The sequence below is a fragment of the Chaetura pelagica genome, unplaced genomic scaffold, assembly GCF_000747805.2.
Source record: "Chaetura pelagica isolate M959 unplaced genomic scaffold, ChaPel_1.0 scaffold102, whole genome shotgun sequence".
In the NCBI taxonomy this organism is placed as follows: Eukaryota; Metazoa; Chordata; class Aves; order Apodiformes; family Apodidae; genus Chaetura; species Chaetura pelagica.
The window spans coordinates 701,265-719,380 of NW_009952483.1; the positions used below are offsets into that span (position 1 = coordinate 701,265).

The 18,116-nt window shown below is 51.6% G+C and overlaps 1 protein-coding gene across 1 annotated transcript in view; it reads right to left on the reverse strand.

Moving 5' to 3' along the window:
* Positions 1 to 4,271: 4,271 nt before the first annotated feature.
* The window catches only part of FAM53B (family with sequence similarity 53, member B), an 18,636-nt gene continuing 4,791 nt past the window's right edge, over positions 4,272 to 18,116 (reverse strand). Inside the window, 3 exon segments of the mRNA XM_010008810.1 lie at positions 4,272 to 4,601; positions 13,748 to 13,926; positions 13,929 to 14,357. Of these exon segments, the coding sequence (XP_010007112.1) occupies positions 4,272 to 4,601; positions 13,748 to 13,926; positions 13,929 to 14,357 (938 nt within the window).

Consider the following 18,116-nt stretch of genomic DNA (forward strand, 5'->3'; position numbering starts at 1 on the left):
GGGGGAGAAAATATCTGGGGAGGGGTACAACCCCTGCCCCCCTGGCAAGCCAGTAAACCGAGACTCTGCCACACTCAGCCTCTGTCGGGCACCGGCCAGGGTTAGGGCTGTGGAATCTGGGAACACTGCAGCACATCATGGAGCAACTGCTGCTTCCTGTCGGGAATAAACCTTGTCCTGCCCATCTGGCCTGGGTGTCCTTGTGTTCAGCCACATCAGCCCTGGCAGGGATGCCTGCTCGAACGTTGGGGCTGTGACGGATCACTGTGAATTTCTTTTTTATCCTCTAATTCTTCCTTTTTGTTCTGGCACGCTAAGCCTATCACTTCAATCTGATTAAGTTCAGGCAGATAAACATCCTGCCATCTGTCATGAAACTTTTTAAACTGTTGCTCACTTGAGGAAATGCAGCAGTTTTCCTTTCTGGTTTACAAAGGCTGTGGGGAGATACTACACTAATTTAACACCCTGTGTCCCCTTATCCTGCTGTGGGCTCTTGCCTTGCTTGGGTTTAGGTTTGATTTTCAGGGGTGGGCCATTATCTCTGTCCTTAAACACAAAGCACGAGGTGCCACCTGGCACTTAAATGTTGATTTGCATTTTGCTGTTACCTCCTTGGCTGCATTGCAGCTAAAGAGCAGCAAGCATCAGGCTGGGGAGGGGAGGCCTGAGAGACATCCCCTCATTCGGAGGGGTGGCTGGGGAACCATCACATCTGCCTGCACGTGAACATCATCCAATACCCATTTGTTTCTGGCGTAACCCAAGCCTGGGATTTCCAGCATGTACACCTTGATGTAAGGTCTTTCCCAACCCATTTTTGGGACCCCTGCCCCAGAAACCATGGAGATGCCAAGGAGGTACAGCCAGACACCCTCTGGGAGAGGGGAGGTACGTGGGGGCACCCTGCTGTGCCCCATCAAACCCCAACGGGTGCCACAACCCGAGGGGCTGCGGTGTCCCCGACACCCCCGATCCTGCCACCACAGGGACAGCACAGAGAGGCGAGACACCGGCTGGGGGTTATTGAACCAGGAAGCTTTATTTACACAGTAAAAGTAACAAGCAATTTCCTGAGACTGAGCTGCTCTAGTGCAATCAAGTCATGGAGGGGGATGAGGGGGCAGCCTGCACCGGTGGGGGCACCTCGGGCAGCCCCTCCCCAGGGACACGCAGGTCCCGCTGCGCTTGTGCAATTGCCAGCAAGACATGGCTACTACAGGTCATAGCTTCAGAAGGCTGTCTTTTTTTCTTTTTTTTTTGTCCTTTTTTTTATTATTATTTTTTTTCCCTTCTTCTCTCTTTTTTTTTTTATTTTTTTTGGCCATCCTTTGGATTTCTTGACCATCACACCCACGGATGCTGTAAAGCACTGCTACAATCCTCTAAGGCCCTACGTCAAGTCCGTTTGCCCGTCCAGCCAGGAGCTCTGAAACAATGCACTTCAACCACAACTGTATTGGCCCGACAGGCTACGCTGGAACGTGGAAAAATTACAATCTATTTTACAAATACTTCTTTTTTTGTCTTTTGAATGCAACCTTTGCACAAAACGGGCTCCAAGAGCTACATCTGCAACCACCCTGTGCAGGCACCAAGACTTTTCCTATTAAAATCCCTGGACAAGCCACTGAGTCTCTTCACAATCATGAGCCTGTTTTGTTTTTTCCTAGCAAGGAATAACATCCCTCATCTGCATATTTAACATCACATTCTGGCAGCCGGCAGGAATTTGATGGGAAGGGGGGGGTTTCCCAATGCATCCCTGCAACAGGTGAAGTCCTTTACAAATCAAGAGCAGGACCCCCCCAGGGGGGATGCCCTGCTCTCCCACTCTGGTCACAGGGCACACGGATCTCCTGATGCCAGGGAGCGGCACCACTTCTGACTTTACAATCAACAGGATGTCCCCTGAATCTGAGGCACATGCTATATTATATTTAATATTTTTAATTACTTTATTTATATATATTTATATATATATATATAAATCCACAAACGTTTTACCTCTACAGAGAGAGAGAGAGAAAAAAAAATGTAAAAAGTAAGGCTTTCTTAAACTGAGAATAAGTACATGAAATCATACAAACCCAGCAAGGAAATACCCAACAGAACCCCACCGTGGCCTCAAAACCGCCGCTAACTGTAGTCTGTGCCTACGCTAACGTGCCCAGGATAAGGCCATGACTCATTGGAGAAGCATCTCTAGTAAGGCAAACAGGTTGTGCTGTGTGTAAACTGAATGCTACGGCGAGTACAGCTGGGTAGTGGTCCACTGGTCACCTTCCTACCAGGGGGGTTAGCATGGCACCAGTAGCAGCCCTTGGAAAGAAAACAGAAGCCCTTAGGAATTACAGCCCCCCCCCCGGTGCTGAGCCCACCTGGAGCTCTATGGCAGCAGCTGGACATGGATTTGGGTGAATTTGCCCTTTTTCAGTCAGTCTGGAGCCTGGCAGCTGAGGAGGTGCCCATGGCCAGCAGGAGCTGTGTGCCCCAAGAGTGGGGACGTGTCAGTGCAGGGGGAGGATCAAGCATCAGGAAGACTCAAAGCCAAGAACCAGCAGCACCTTCCACTCCAGAGGGGCTAAAACCGAAGCCAGGATCTATCTTCTCTTACGCGATGCATCAAGCGACACTTTAGAAGAGCTGGAGGGTTCTCCAAAATTAAAAGCCATCCCTGCCATCCCTTCCCAAAAAATCCTTGGGGCTGGCTCTGCCTGCCAGCACCCGGCCCGGAGGGAGCGGCTGTGGCCACCGCGGTGCCAGGCTGGGGGTAAAGCTATAGAACAGCTGAGGGGTTCCACGGGGAGGGGAGACACATCCCCAGCCACCGCAGAAAAAAGTGCACTAACGTAACCAGAAATGATGAGTAAAACCTGCTCGAGTGGCTCTCAGCCCTCGCTGAGTTACAGGCTCCAAAAGCTTTGCCAGGGGTGGGTGCTGAGCCCTGTTAAAAACGTCACGTCTTCAACTGCCGTTGGTATCGGTGACTTTCTTGGGTTTTTTGTTTTCCTTTCTCACTTTTACACAGCTTGGGAAGTTAAACCCTGAGCTTGAGGGAACCTGCAAAAGATACTGGGAGCCACTCAGAGCTTTCCTGGAGCTTTAAACCAACTAAAAATTAAAAAAGAGGGGGAAAAAAAAACCCCACAAAAACAAACGTGTCCTTCTAAACCTGCTGGTCAACGGACAGCTTATTTTTACCAAAATAGGATTCCTATCATACAAACGTGAGGGTCACCACTTTATCTGTGCTTCTGACAAGGCACAGGAAAAGCTTTCAGTGCTGCTACCTGGATTTTCAGCCTTTCTCCAGCTGACTTGTGTCAAGTAACCCTGCGGCAGGCCTGGGGCGTGCAGCCCTTCACAGTAAGACAGAGCCACATCCCCAGGGTGGCAGGTGTGCCCTGGGCAGCACAGAGGGCAGGGCTGCTGGGCAAGGGGTGCACGGCCCAGCCCTGCTCAGAACTGGGGGTTGGGAACCTCGGGGAGGGTGGCACTGAGCCCGATCGGGGGGCGTCTTCCTGATGGGGTGGAGAGAAGGGATTGGAAAGGGAAAAAAACAAAACATAGGGAAGACTGGAGCATCCTCGGGCAGCGCCCACCGAGCGCTGCTGTGGACGCTGTCCTGTGCGGGCCGGGAGTCCCTTTAATTCCTCACCAGGAAAAGTAAAAAAAAAGGAAAAAAAGTAAAAAAATCCAGCTCTTGCCATTGTTACATCAAAGCAAAACACTTCACTTGTGATTTCCCCCTGCCAGGGACCTGGGGAGTGAGGCGGGTGCTGGAGCCTAGCGGGATGCGGCCAGAGAAGAGGAGCTGCAGCCGCCCCTGCAGCCCTGACTCGGGTTGCAAACCCCAATATTCTGGTTTTCCCCCCCACACTTTTTCCAGTCCCACAGGCCAAGGTTTCTCCTTGTGCATCCCCTTTGAACAAGCGCAGGCAGGAGGCAGGGGAGCCTGGCAGCCCCATCAGCTGCAACCCCACGTTTGCCAAAGCCATTTCCTCCCTGAAGGCGAGTTTTCTGGCCTTCCCTGCGCCTGGTTTTCCCAGCGGGACAGGCAGTTCCCTCTGGCTGCTGAGCTCTGGCTACAGTAGTTAACAAACGATTTCAAGATTCACACGCACGCGGATTGCTCCAAATACCTGATGAAATTTTGGCAAAGCTGCTTTGTCCCCTCCAGCTGGCCAGAGGAGAGCGTGGGGGCAGGACCCCAGCACTGGCAGCGGGGAGCCCCCCGACCCTGGCGGGGAGAGGACCCCGCTCCCTCCTCAGTTGTTTTCTATCTGCTCGATGTCTATCTCTCCATCCAGCTGGAACACGCTCTCGGCGCTCGTCCCGCCGCTTCGCCACGCCATCCCGCCCTCCTCCTTCCCGCCGCCCTCCTCCTCCTCCTCACAGGAGAGGTCATCCCGGCTGGTCCGGCACTCCTCAGCTCGGGAAGGTGGTGGCTCTGGCACTGGGGTGCAGGCAGGGGTCCTGCCCGGCATCACCTCCGGGGAGCTGGGGGCCGTGGTCCATGGCTGGGGGCCGGGGAGCCGCTGGGCACCATCCTCGGCCCCGGCACTAAGGCTGGTCAGGCTGTTGAATGTCTCGCGGTTCTGCAAAGGCAAAGAGGCAGCTGAGACAGGTGTGGGGGCAGGGACTGGAGGGAATCCTGGAGCTGTGATGGGCTAGAAGCTACACTAGGGGAGCTGAGAGTCCTCCTGACTCTCCTGACCCCCCAGCAGGAAGCAAGTGGATCAGCAGAAACGCCCCACGCGCAGCTGCCTGGTCCCCAGTAGCTGGGCAGCCCCACCTCCCCATCCATGACAGCTCTTGCAATGGGGGATAAGCATCAAAAATACCCCCACCACAGGCTGGATTGGTTCCACCACCACCTCCACCCCTACGCCCTGTGAGGCAGTACAGAGCTGTTTGCAGAAAATCACAGACTGATTTGGGTTGGAAGGAACCTTTAAGATCCTCTAGCTCCAACCCCCCTGCATGGGCAGGGACACCTCCCACCAGCCCAGGTTGCTCAGAGCCCCATCCAACCTGCCCTTCAACACTGCCAGGGATGGGGCAGCGACAGCTTCTCTGGGCAACCTGGACCAGGGTCTCACCTCCCTCACAGCAAAGAATTTCTGTTCTCTAAGGTAAATGTATCCTCATTCAGGGCAGATGTAGATTAGATACTAGGAAGACATACCACAGTAAAAGCAGTTGTTGCAGGAGATGACAAAGAGGCTGGTGTGTCTGAAAGAAGTTCCAGCTGCCCCAGGAGGAGATGGCCAGTGTCCAGGCTGGGGAAACTACATTTCACATGGCCTTCAGTTTCTGAAACCTTCCAAAATCCCACTAGCCCATGTGAAAATACAGGTATTTGTCCTTTAAAAACCCAACTGCACCAGTCCCCACATCATCCTTCTCCTGTTTTTCAAATGCAAGCTGTGCCTCTCCACACGGGCTGCCTTCTAGGGCCTGAACACATAACAGCTTCAAGCACAGATCTGCACCTTGTGGTTAATGGACAACTTGTAATTACCACTGCACTTGGAGAAGGCCTGAGGACATGGGAGAAATATTTTCTAAGTACTTAGAAAAGTTTGCAAGCATATTTACAACAGTGATTTAGGCACTTGAAAGCCTAAGTCTGCTGGAAGTCAACAGCCCTCTCAGAAGTGCAAATCCCTTCTACAAACAAAACTCTGGCACTTCTGGGAGTGTTCAGTTTTCTCCTGCTAATCAAGCTCATCTCTGGTGCTTCCCTGGGCTTGGTACCCAGGCCCAGGAGTGCTGGGTGGCTGCAGATGGACAAGAACATCCTGTGAGGATGGAAGATGCTCTAGAGTGCTTTGCAGTGGGAGATGGACAATGCTTGTGAGGATGAATGAAGGAGGATGCAATCTGAAGGGTAACTAAACAGGTCCACGGCACACTCTTCCCATCTGAACAAAAAGTCTTCCAAGCTTGGACATGCCTCAGAGAACAGCCATGAATGTACTTGAATTCCAGGGAAACTTTGCATTTTATTAGACTTTGGCAAGATGATCAAGCCAAGAGCCTCATTTTCCCTGCTCAAACCCACACTTGCTTCCACCCAACGTTTCCCACCTACAGCCTTCAGTTGTTCCAGGTAGTATTTTTACCTTCCCTGTCAGAGGATGGAAAAACCCTCCGGAGGGCCCAGCAGCTCCCAGTGCTGCCGGGGCGGCTGCTGGAGGAGGCCCATGTGCGGGGGCCGGGCACAGGCGCTCCCTCTGACGCAGGTTTGCTGGAGCTTGGCTTGGGAAGCAAGTTCTCACAGGCTTCAGGTGCCACAAAATCCCAAGCCTCACCTCCCCAGCGGGGGGCACAGCTGCCACACACCCCGTAAGGGTGTGGGGAGGGACGTTTTGGGGGAGGGTCCTCCCAGGATGGTGGCCAGCATCACCTGCACTGGCTGTAGAGCCAAGGTGGATCAGCCACAACCATCAATGCAGCGTCTGTTCTCTACCCATCATGAGTTCTTTTGCTCATTTTTTATTTATTGGGTGAATTTTGCACGTGCTGAAGTGCTGAGCTGGCAAAAACGGGCAGTCAGGTCGTCTATTGACACTGGCCAAAGAGCAGTTTTGGTGGCACAATGTGGTGCTTGTTCCCCATGGCCAGGCAGCCCCAGGCCCCCTCCCAGCCTCTCCACAACCTCGTCCTTCAGCACCAGCCCGAGAAAGGTGTCAGGCATCCCAGCTGCTGTTGGTCTCAAGGAAACCAGGAATTCCGACCCCCGTCTGGATCTGATCAGCTTTTGGGAGATGCTCCTGGCCATCCTGACTTCTCCCAGCAAGCATCAGTAACGTGCCTTCCACCCAAAACACTTTGCTCATAACAGCAATATCCCGTTTCTGACCATTTGAGGTGCTGGTTTATCTTCCCCTGCCTCTACCTAAAGCTGCAGCAATCCCATGTTCCAGGCAATCACAAAATCCCAGACTGGTTTGGGTTGGAAGGGACCTTTAAGATCATCTAATTCCAACCCCCCTGCATGGGCAGGGACACCTCCCACCAGCCCAGTTTGCTCCAAGCGTCATCCAACCTGCCCTTGAACACTTCTAGGGATGGGGCAGCCACAGCTTCTCTGGGCAACCTGGGCCAGGGTCTCACCACCCACACAGCAAAGAATTTCTTCCTAATGTCTCACCTAAATCTCCCCTCTTCCAGTTTGAAACCAATCTCTCTGCTCTTTGGGTCCCTGCAGGGTATGAGCCCGGGCACGAGAGGGTTAAAGAGCACACAGGAATCAGATGCCTGTCTTGGGGACACAATTGGATTTTGTGTGTCTCTGGGTCAGACACTGCCAAGCTTTGTTTGCATTTCCAGCCCTATCCTCCCATGTGAGTGTGAACAAAGGTACAAAACCCAACTGTGCATCCCTGGGCCCATGGGGAGATGGAGCTGGGAGCAGGGGATGGAGCTGGGAGCAGGGGATGGAGCCAGGAGCAGGAGGTGCCAGGGCACAATCGCTGGGTACCACGAGGCCCTTTGGCACTTGGAAGCCCCTTGCAGGGGTGGGGGATGCTGCCTGTCCATGCACACAAGTCCAGCCCATGCTGGTAGAGTGATTTAATGACAGCAATGCCCACGTCCCCAGGCACGGCCTGTTTCTGCTTCCCTGGCTGAATTTATTTTCAGCCCATTGTGTTTGGTGAGTCACAAATTTCTAACCGAGGCAGATGGGCCCATTTCAACTGTATAAAACCAAAACAATGGATGTCACTGCATGTTATTGCTATTAAAAGCTCTGTCTAGTAACTAAAATAGACCCTGCTACAATAAATCACCTCCTGCAAGAGTCCTCTGACTGCACCAAAGTACCTTGCCTGAAATGGTCACTCCAGGGCTGTACCAACACATCAGTCTTTTATAAGGAGATGGATCTTTTTTGCACACTCTTCTGAAAGTGATATGAGCCAACAGCCAAGAGCAGGTTTTTATTCCTGTGGGGAGCACAGAAATTACAGCTCACCTGAGCATGTACGGCCTCTGGAGCTTATGGACAAGGGTAGGTGAAAAAATGCATTGCCTTCATTTTTCTATTCGGGAAACTGAGGCAGGGAAATCCTGCTTGAAGGACATTTGCAGAGGAGCTGACACATATGAGGCCCAGCCCAATGCCATCACTTCAAAAGAACCCATTCCTCTTAATGTATTGCCATCTATACATGAAAATATATACAGTTGGGCCTGAGAAAACTCCTAGACCAGGTCAAGCTATGATGCCCATCAAAAGATTTACATTTTAGTACAGCAGAGGGAAGAACTGAAGCAAACCATCTCTGAAATCAACAGGAATGTTTCAGTTCCTCACAGCATACAAGCATCCTCCCTGGCATCACAGGCAGGAGGACACCAGCAATGTGGGCTTGCACACCAGTGGGCAGCCTCAACAAGTGTCACTTCCCTTGGGGACACCAACCAAGGCAAGGTTTGCTGCACTTCTGTGAGTATGGAGACTTGTTTGCCAAAGGAACCAGGAGGGAAAAAAACCCATTAACAGCTCATGCCAGGAGTAAACATCATTATGAATCTAATTGCCAATATTGACAATTTTGACTATTTGAGGTTTTACATTAAAAAAAAATAAAAAAAATTAAGGGGCAATGAGTAAAGAAGTGTCATAGTCTGACCAAAGTTAAAAGCAACCAGCCTCCCAGGTCCTCCATGCCCTCCACACCAAGTCACTTTCTTTTGATCCTGAACCCAAGGCTTTTTCCCACCAAGCCACAAACTGACCTCTGCAGGCTCTCCTTTGTGTTTATTTAAAAAACACTGGGGCTTGGAAGCTGGAATCTGTCTCAGAAGTGACATCAACAGCAAACTATTTCCTGGGATACGTCTGGAATTTAAAACCTCCAGTTTTTTGGCCTCTTGCTACCTTTTGGCAATATTTGCCCCTGGCTCAAGTGGGTGCTGACGCCAGCTGAGATCTCTGCCACCTCTCCTGCCCTCACCAGCCAGCCTGAAAGCTGCCAAAATTTAAACAGAAAATCTTCTTCTGTGAAAATACAGAGAATTTTACCCCTTGAGGGAAGAGCTGGGTGGTCGGAGACAAGAGGTCACTTCTCCTGCATCCTGCAGTTTGAACCCCACTCAGGGTCAAGACCAGCCTGAAACATTTCCAAGCTGGTGGGTTGTTTACTTCAGTTTTGGGAGTGGAAGAGTTCCTTTGTGCCTGGATCCTCGTGGAAACTGCCATCATTCCTTAGTTTGGAAGGGAAAACAAAGCAGGGGGCAGCCTGACTACCAACCATCAGGAGAGTCCCATTACACACCCTTCTCCTCAGGATCTCCAGCCCAGGCTGAAGCTGATTTTAATCCTGAAAAACACAAGAACCACCCATCCCCATTTCAGGAAGGTGCTCTGGTGACTCCTGGAGCAGATGACTCCGTCCTGCTAAGGCACGTGCTCCTGAGAGGACAGTGAAGTCACCCCATGAATGGCACCAGCTGTCCATGGCAGCCAGCAAGCAACATGACAAGTCCCATTGTGCCTGGCTCCACCCTCCCATCACAGCCCTTTCAGGCACAAAGTCTTCTCTCTTCCTCATCAAGAACACCAAGTGCTTCATCCTCACCACCTTCTAAGCTGGTGTCCATGGCTGCCAGGCCCCTCTTGCCCATCCTTCACAGCCCAGCTGTGGGGCAGAGAGCAGGTGGTGAATTCATGACCCTGGAAAGCTGTCCATAACCCAGGAGAGATGAAAGGATATAATTAATATTTTAATTGCCTTATTTATTCTACAGCAGCTACTCTCAGTCCCATACACTATTTGCCACACTACACAACAAGGACCTTAATGGAGGAGAAGAAGTAGTTTGCCAGCTCTCTGGGACTCCTCAGAGTTCATGGTTACAACTCTTGCAGGAAAGTCAACAGAGAAAACTCAGGAGGAGAATCACAGAACCATAGAATGGTTTGGGTTGGAAGGGACCTTAAAGACCATCTAGTTCCAACCCCCCTGCCATGGGCAGGGACACCTCCCACTAGACCAGGTTGCTCAGAGCCCCATCCAACATCAGTAGAAGAAGTAGAGGAAACGTTTTGTTGTGACAGATGTAGCCCTTCAAACTACAAATGCCTCGAAGGCTCACGAAGAAGCCAAAACCTTGTGAAGCCATCAGGAGTGGGTCACTGGCACCACCCCTAGTCTTTACCAGTGCACAGATCCTACCAGGGCCTTTACAATGGGCAGGAACCACTATCTCTCACCATGTCTGACAGTTATCACCAGTGGGGCTATATGGCCTACAGGCCACAAAGTTGTTTGTGCCTTTCTTAAAACAGTAAGTTGTATTTCCAAATACTATGAGACCATCCTCCAATTCCATCCAGAGCTACCCCTGCTTGGGGTTAGTGCTGCAGGGACCACAGCTGGCATTCAGCTAATACCTGTATATATCACAGAATCATTCTGGTTGGAAAATACTTCTAAAAGCATCAAGTTCAACCATTAACCCAACTCTACCAAGTCCAGTGTTAAACCATGCCACTCAGCACCACATCTACAAGTCTTTTAAACACCTCCACCAGGGCTGATGATTCAACCCCCTCCCTGAGCAGCCTGTTCCTGGTTTCTTCTAATATCTAATCTAAACCTACCCTGGCACAACTTGAGACCATTTCCTCTTGTTCTATCACTTGGTACTTGGGAGAGGAGAGCAACACCCACCTCACTCCAACCTCCTTTCAGGGAGTTGTAGAGAATGAGAAGGTCTCCCCTCAGCCTCCTTTTCTCCAGGCTGAACACCCCTCATTAGACTTGTAAAAATGTTATATATATATTTATATATATGATTCACTTAAAAAACCCTCTGCTAAAAGGGTAGCTGAGTTAGGAGATCTCTCAAATTAAGATCTCTCAGTACCAACCATATCAACATTTTACAACACAGGAAGCAGACTGGGCCAGAGATAGTGAAGTCTCGTTTTGCCACTGCTGGGGGAGATTTCAGCTTCTCACTGGTGGCAGCTCTCGTCGGTGTGACCAACCTGGGTTGTGTCCCCTGCAGCTCCCCAGAGCCTGGGTGAAGGAAAGCCACGTCCTCAGCCAGCACCCAGACACCAGCATCAGAGCTGGCCCACGGCTTCCTGAAGGTGACTCAGCCAAGCCACTGAAGCCAGAGGCTGCTGCAAGGCATTCCAGCACACAGCACCCCAAATCCTGCAGGAAATGTTCACACGGAGCTGATGGAAAGCATCAGGCATGGAGGTGGGAGATGGCAGGTCCCCAGGTCACCACATAGCAATGTGTCCTCCAGAGAAGAACCACACCAGACCATGGGAGAGGAAGAGCAAGCAGGTGTCCCTCCACCACACAGCATCTCTGGCAGACTCCGTTTGTTGAGAAAGTTCAGTTTTCTCACTTAATATGCCCAGACACCTTCTCCAAGTGCCTTGCAAAGGGTGGAACCACCCGCTCCTGCCCAAAGAAGCCCAACTGGGAGTACAGCTGAGGTGCAAGCCACCTCCCAGCACTCTTAAACACTGCTCATCTCCCAAATACTTGAGGCACGACCACATCAGAAGAAGAAACTCAGCTCTTTAAGAAACATCCCAATTCATGGAAAAATCCAATCCCAACCATTTCTGATCACAGCCTGCAGGAAGGGGCTTGGTGCCCAGAGCTGCGAGACCCTGAGCACTGTACCTAGGAAGCAGAGTGTGCTGCCATGAGATTAATTAACATGCTGCCAAAACGACCATCAGCATTTCAGAGGGCGGATCTTGTTTAGAAACAGCAGAAGGATTTTCCTGGTGCTGTTGCTTCTAAAAATTGTTCCTATTTCAACGACCACCACGTCTCCACAGCTGGGTTTCTGCCCAAAGCTGAATCCTCTCTGCTCTGGTGCCGTATGAGTAAATAAGGAGACTTCTCTGAGCTCACCTCCCCTCTCTGAGCTATGGGAATTGCAGGGAGAAGAGACAAAACCAGGATTCTGCAGAACTAAAGGCAATGTTTTCCCAAGTAGTTTCTTTCCCAGAACTTTTAACATTTAGGTCTCTTTCTTAATTAGCCCAGTTATGTGGCCATGTAATTGCTTCCAGGAGTGGCTCCCTCCCCTCCTGCTTGGCCTAAATATCCCTCCTGGTATGAAGAAAACATTTCTTTTAGGTCAAATTATTTTTATTTTGATTATGGTACCGAGTTTCAGGCCTATAAACACATGTGTTTACCAGCATGAGCAAAAAATTAACCAATCTACTGCCAGAGCCAAATGCTGATCCATCACCAGCACCCCAGGCTGGGTCCCCAGCTCTGCCATCAGCACCCAGGGACTCACAGCCTGACCTGTGCCTCCATCTCCCCATCTGTAAAGTCAATTCTTTGAGGGCTACTGGAAAGCCCTCCCTGGACACTGGCTCTTCTCTGCTTTGAGTCACTCAGGCCATTGCACATGAGCCATTTCCACCCCATACACAGCTGGACTCGAGGACACGTGCAGCCAAGCCAACACCCTGCCTGCACCTCAGCTCTTCATCTGCTCTCACCTAATGTCTCGTTCCTAGCGAGGCATCAAAAGCAGCCTGGGGGAACACCCAAACCTGCAGGGTTTTCTCAAACAGGATTATCCCCCATTGCCTACTGCCCATGAGGAATTAGTTGGTTTTCATGGCATTCCCACCCTGGGGGGGGGCTCTGACTGGGCCCCACCACAGGCAAGAATGCTCTCCCAGACTTGCCGAATCCTGCTCATCCCTCTGTGCCAGTCCTCCCATGCGAGAGCAGCCTGCCAGGGTGCTGCTCAGAACTCAACAGCTACAGAAACCCTGGTCCTTGCACAGCTCCAGCCTTTGCTTCCTTCCCACTCTGCTGCTCCAAACTCATCCCTGCCTCAGGAATCCCATCGGCTGCAGTGGGCACCTGGACCCGGCTGGGGTTTCCTCCCTGGAGGATGCTCCATGGGATGTGCCTCGGGCTGGATCCCAGTAGCACCATTCCCTGGTGATGGTGGTGTTGGTTGGTTCTGGTGGCAACCATTGGGCAGTGGCCCTGGCCACCCAGCGTGGACTGGCAGGCGAGGAGGGGATGGGAGAGGGGTCCCACCAGCACCTGAAGAGATGCTGCACAAAGGCAACCCCTTCCCTGTTCCTGCAGTGCTCCTGCCTCGCAGTGGGGGGCTCTGGGACCTTCCCTTATTGGGTCATGCAGAGGATGAACCACCCCCACAGCTATTTTTGTCTGATGTCATGCTTGAGGGTCACCAAGTAACACAGGCTGCGTTACTGATCCTCAGGGGAATTAGGGAATCCCAGACTGGTTTAGCTTGGAAGGGACCTTAAAGATCATCCAGTCCCAACCCCCTGCATGGGCAGGGACACCTCCCACCAGCCCAGGCTGCTCCAAGCCCCATCCAACCTGCCCTTCAACACTGCCAGGGATGGGGCAGCCACAGCTTCCCTGGGCAACCTGGGCCAGGCTCTCACCACCCTCACAGCAAAGAATTTCCTCCTCATGTCTCACCTAAATCTCCCCTCTTCCAGTTTGAAACCATTTCCCCTTGCCCCGTTTTTTCCTGCCCTTGTCCCAAGCCCCTCCCCAGCTTTTCTGGAGCCCCTTCAGGCACTGGAAGGTGCTCTAAGGTCTCCCTGGAGCCTCCTCTTCTCCAGGCTGAACACCCCACCTCTCCCACCCTGTCCCCAGAGCAGAGCTGCTCCCTCTTCACGACCCCAGAGGATTTTTCAGCAAAGCTGAGAACATCACCTGGCAGGGACGGCGCCTCTTACCTGGGTCATCTTGGCGAGGTCCAGCGAGGGCCTCTCCTCCTGCACCTCCTCCGGCCTCCGGCGCTTGACGCCGACCTTCTTGTCGTTGAGGACGCAGGGCTGCGAGCGGCTCCGGGAGAGCCCCCCGGCACGCCGGCCCAGCTGGGGCGTGGAGGCGGGCGTGCTGCGCGCCGACGGCGGGCAGTGCTCCGATGCTCGCAGGAGAAAGGGTGGGATCGCGAGGGGAGGCTGAAGCTGGAGCTCCTCTGCACGGTGGTGCAGCCGTTGGAGTAGCGCTGCACGCTGCCCCCGCTGTAGCATCGCCGCTTCTCCACCGGGGTCCACACCTTGGAGCCCAAGGGTCTCCAGGAGGTCCCGCAGCTGGACATCTCATCCGAGAAGGAGAGGGAGCGGCACTGGCGCTTGCTGGGGGGAGCCGAGGAGGCGTTGCCGTGGGGGTCGCTGAGGCTGAGGTCTTTGATGAGGTTGGTGATGGAGCAGGTGCTGGCCGCGTCCCTGGGCCAGCGCGAGCCATCCTCGCCCTTGTCCGACAAGCAGTCCCAGATGCTGGTGCCCGGCTGCTCGAGCTGGAGTGGAAATTTCCTGCTGAGATCTCTCCATCTGTCATTTTCTGGTTCAGAAAGGAGAAAGAGAAAAACACACACGCGGGCATTAGCGTTAATTAATTCTGCGATTGGCTTTCTACGTCCGTAAACAAAAAGAGTAGCAGATGGGACGTCTTCCAGTACAGATTAATTAACTCTTGGAATATGGGTTTTTGAACTGCCAGCGGAGCGTTGGCTGCTGCATGGATGGAGAGAGAGAGACAAAGTGACAATGGCAGCGGGAGCAGAACTGCCAGAAGAAGATAAAAACATGCCTTTGAACATCCAGATTACACTGGTGAAGGGAAATTCAGCATTATGAAGTGACACGGTCGTCGACTTATCTCTGTGCTAAATCCTGTCTCAGATCTGTAGCTTCTCCTGAGCACCACAATTGCCTGAGAGGTTCATAAAAACTGGAAGCGAAGAGCACAAATCTGGGGTGAGATGGACGAAACACCAGCGAGGAGCTGCTCAGAGAGGGCAGTTGGGATGGTCCTAACAGAAAGGGGAGCACACCTTGGGCACTGAACAGCCTGTCGTAGCAAGGAAATACCAACAAGGTCATAAGAGAGAAACCAAAAGCCATCCCGACACCCCTTGTTCTGCTCTCAGCCCTCCCAAATAGGAAGAAATGAAGCCAATAAAACTCTGTTCTCACCGAGGCTCCAAGCATCTCTCCCAAATCAAAGATCCAAATGAAAACTTCCTTTTGGTGCACATCACAAGCTCTAAGATGGCTGATGGTGGAACAGATGCATCATAAACCTCCAGCAGTTCTTCACAAGATGCTCTTTGGCCCCCGTTTTAAGGCTCATCACCCATCTCCCCTCCATCCCCCAAACCTGGGGCCACCTGGAGGCTGTGGCATCTCTCAGGGTTGCCTTCAAAATCCCAGCTGTACGTGGCACAGCCCATTGTTTGCCTTTCTGTAATAACCATAACCCCGAAGCGTTCACCTAAAGGAACAGACTGGGTGTGCACCAACAGTCCCCCAGAGAAGCAGAGGAAAAGTGCCCTGTCGCATGGTCCCAGGATGGGCACAGAGATGTTCCTTTCCTCAGGTGGGTTTTGCATTGCCTGGGCCCAAACTCTGCAGCCTCAAACGTTTACGGCTACGAGCAGCTCTGCGTGGGAAAACTGCAAAGCAAAAATCCCACTGATGACCGTGTCAAAAGAGAGGATTGAGGGTGATGGTCCCACAGGGTCCCACTGATGATAACAGCAAAAAGCAGTGGATGGGCAAGGCCTGGCTCCCCAGCCCAGGGGAACGAAGCTCACTGCAGAGACACTGTTGATGCTTGACAGGAAAACCAAGGCAGGACAACCCCATCGGCTGCTGCAGTGGAAAAAAGTGATCACCCAGCAGACCTTCTCTGGGGGCTGGTTTTGACCTCGGCTGCTGCAAACAGAGGCAAAACCATGAGGGCTGTCACGGTGAAGTTTCATACCATCATATCTAGATGGTGCAGCATTTTTCAGGGTTTTTTTCTCCACTCTAGCAACTGAAAGATTAATTAAAAGCCGAGCCTGCAGCTTTGGGTACCAGCTTGAGAGGGAAGATGCAAGAGTGCAGGATGCTTCCGACCAGGGCTCAGTTTTAAGTCAGGAGGTGAGGTTTTGGGCCCTGCACACCACTTTTGGCTAGTTTTCTTATTTCTCCCTGCATCCAGCTGCTGTCATGACAGCTCTGGCCACAAACAGCCTGGCTCTGTCCTCAATAACCACACGGCACTTTAACTGTCGCCATCCTCATTTTACTAAACACAATGAAAAGTGAGAAATCTGCGCTAAACAATTACATCTATGCTCAGATCTTTATTATTTTCCCCTCCTTATTGTGCTGCCAGCAGAGAGGTTTCTTGGGTCAAGTCAGCAGACAAAAGAAACAGAAATAGCAGCTGATTTTTTCATGGCAAGCTGCCACAATCCTCTGGCCGGAGACATCACGTTGTACAAAAGGTCTTGGTGAGGAGGATACGGGACACCTTCCACTTTCACGCCCTGCTTCAGCACAAACAGCTATAAATCTTCCCAACCTTGCAAAGAAAACTGTAATCTCCCTCTTATCCCCATCTTGGGATTATTTGCTTTTCCTCTTGTACCTTGTTTTTTTGGCAGGGCAGGGAGAAGACCCTGGCACAGCCGTACCCTCCCCTGAGCCCCCCTGAACTGGCCCCAAACTACCAGAAAAAAAGGGTGGTTTTTTTCAGCTTAAACAGAAAATTGTTTGCCCCAAAACAAATTGAGCATGGGGTAGTCTGAGGGTTGAGGGTGTAATTAAAGTACTCTGGGAAACCTCACTGAGGAAAAGTGGCTGGTTTTGTTCAGTTTTTTCAGGCTAAGATTCCCATCCTGAACACACTGATAACGGTAATTGCAGTGGAGCCATTTATGCTGCTGCAGTTCAGTGTGTATTTATTTTCTGACATTACAACCCTCAGTTCGGTTTACCCCCAGGCAGTGGTTTGTTCCAGGATAAAACCCACCATGAGAAGAACCCCTCAGTTCGCCAGGGAGCAGCTTTGCTGGAAAACTCCCCTTGGCTTATTGGAAAAAGCAACAGAAGAACATTTGCAGCCAGAGTACAATCAAAGCGTGGCATGAAGAGCTCTTCCCCAGGTTGAACAGGTCCTTCTTGGCTGTTAGTGTCCTTGGATGAAATAGCATCTTCCTTTTGGATTTCAACCTAGAACTGCAAAACTTAACTCTTTGAGTCACTCCTGAGCACGTCCAGCAAATTTCTTCTGAGAGGTTTTCGTCTGCAAATCTGTGTTCCCAAGGGTGAGGCAGCACCAAGCGAGTTGTCTGGCATCTCTTTGGTTGTGAAATAGCTTCCCAGCTCCCAGGACATGAGGGTTGTTATCCACAGCCCGGGAAGGATCAGTTTCTCATCCTGCCCTCTCTGGCCATGGCATTGGGAGCTCGAGTCCTCCTCCAAACCATGCATGAAGCAGCGAGAAAGTCAGGTTCCAGCTGCAAGCTCACAGGCTGCCCAGCCTCAAGGGGACCCAAACCTAAACTACTTCTGCTTTCTAAAGCAAGACTGACATAGTTAGCTCCAATTCAGCCCTAGAAAGAGTGATCTAAGGTATCCCCCCATCCTTTCTCACTGCCCTGTCCAGCCCTGGTGGCAGAGCCGTTGACCCTGAGATGAGGGGGAGCAAACCCAAGACCTTCACTTTTAAGAGTGAACCCGAACCCGTAACAACATCCACTTGTTCTTCTGTGCAACCTTCACCACACTGAGCAACCCCAGGGCACAAGGCACTGGTGGGCTGAAGTCACATTCCAAAAATCAAGGAGATGGATGTTGTCCTTGCAGTGTCCCCGAGAGATTTGCACAGCCCCATGGAGAGAACAGGACCCATTGCAGCCAGGTTTCCAAACACTGAGCTCCATGTTTTCTGGGAGCAGGGCGTGGACACACCAGGACCTTGCAGCTTTAGGATAGTTGAAGCTTTCTTTAACAACTGACGTGCTCCTCTGGTGACACAGAGTGAGTTTTAACCACCACACTCATAACCACGGAGCAGGGTGTAAAACCAAAACGCTGACACAACTTTAACTACAGCGACACAAATGTGCTGCTATCCTAATTTTACAGTTCCTTTTTATACATAATGCATGATCCTTCTGCTCAAGTTTCCTCTACGTTCTTTTCCCGCAGAATAATTTACATTAATACATAATTTATTACAGCAACTTGTAAAGCAATTAGGGGTTTCAATCAATTTTTCTTCTCCTTTTTGGCAGCTGAGTTTTGTTTGGATTCTAACCCAAAA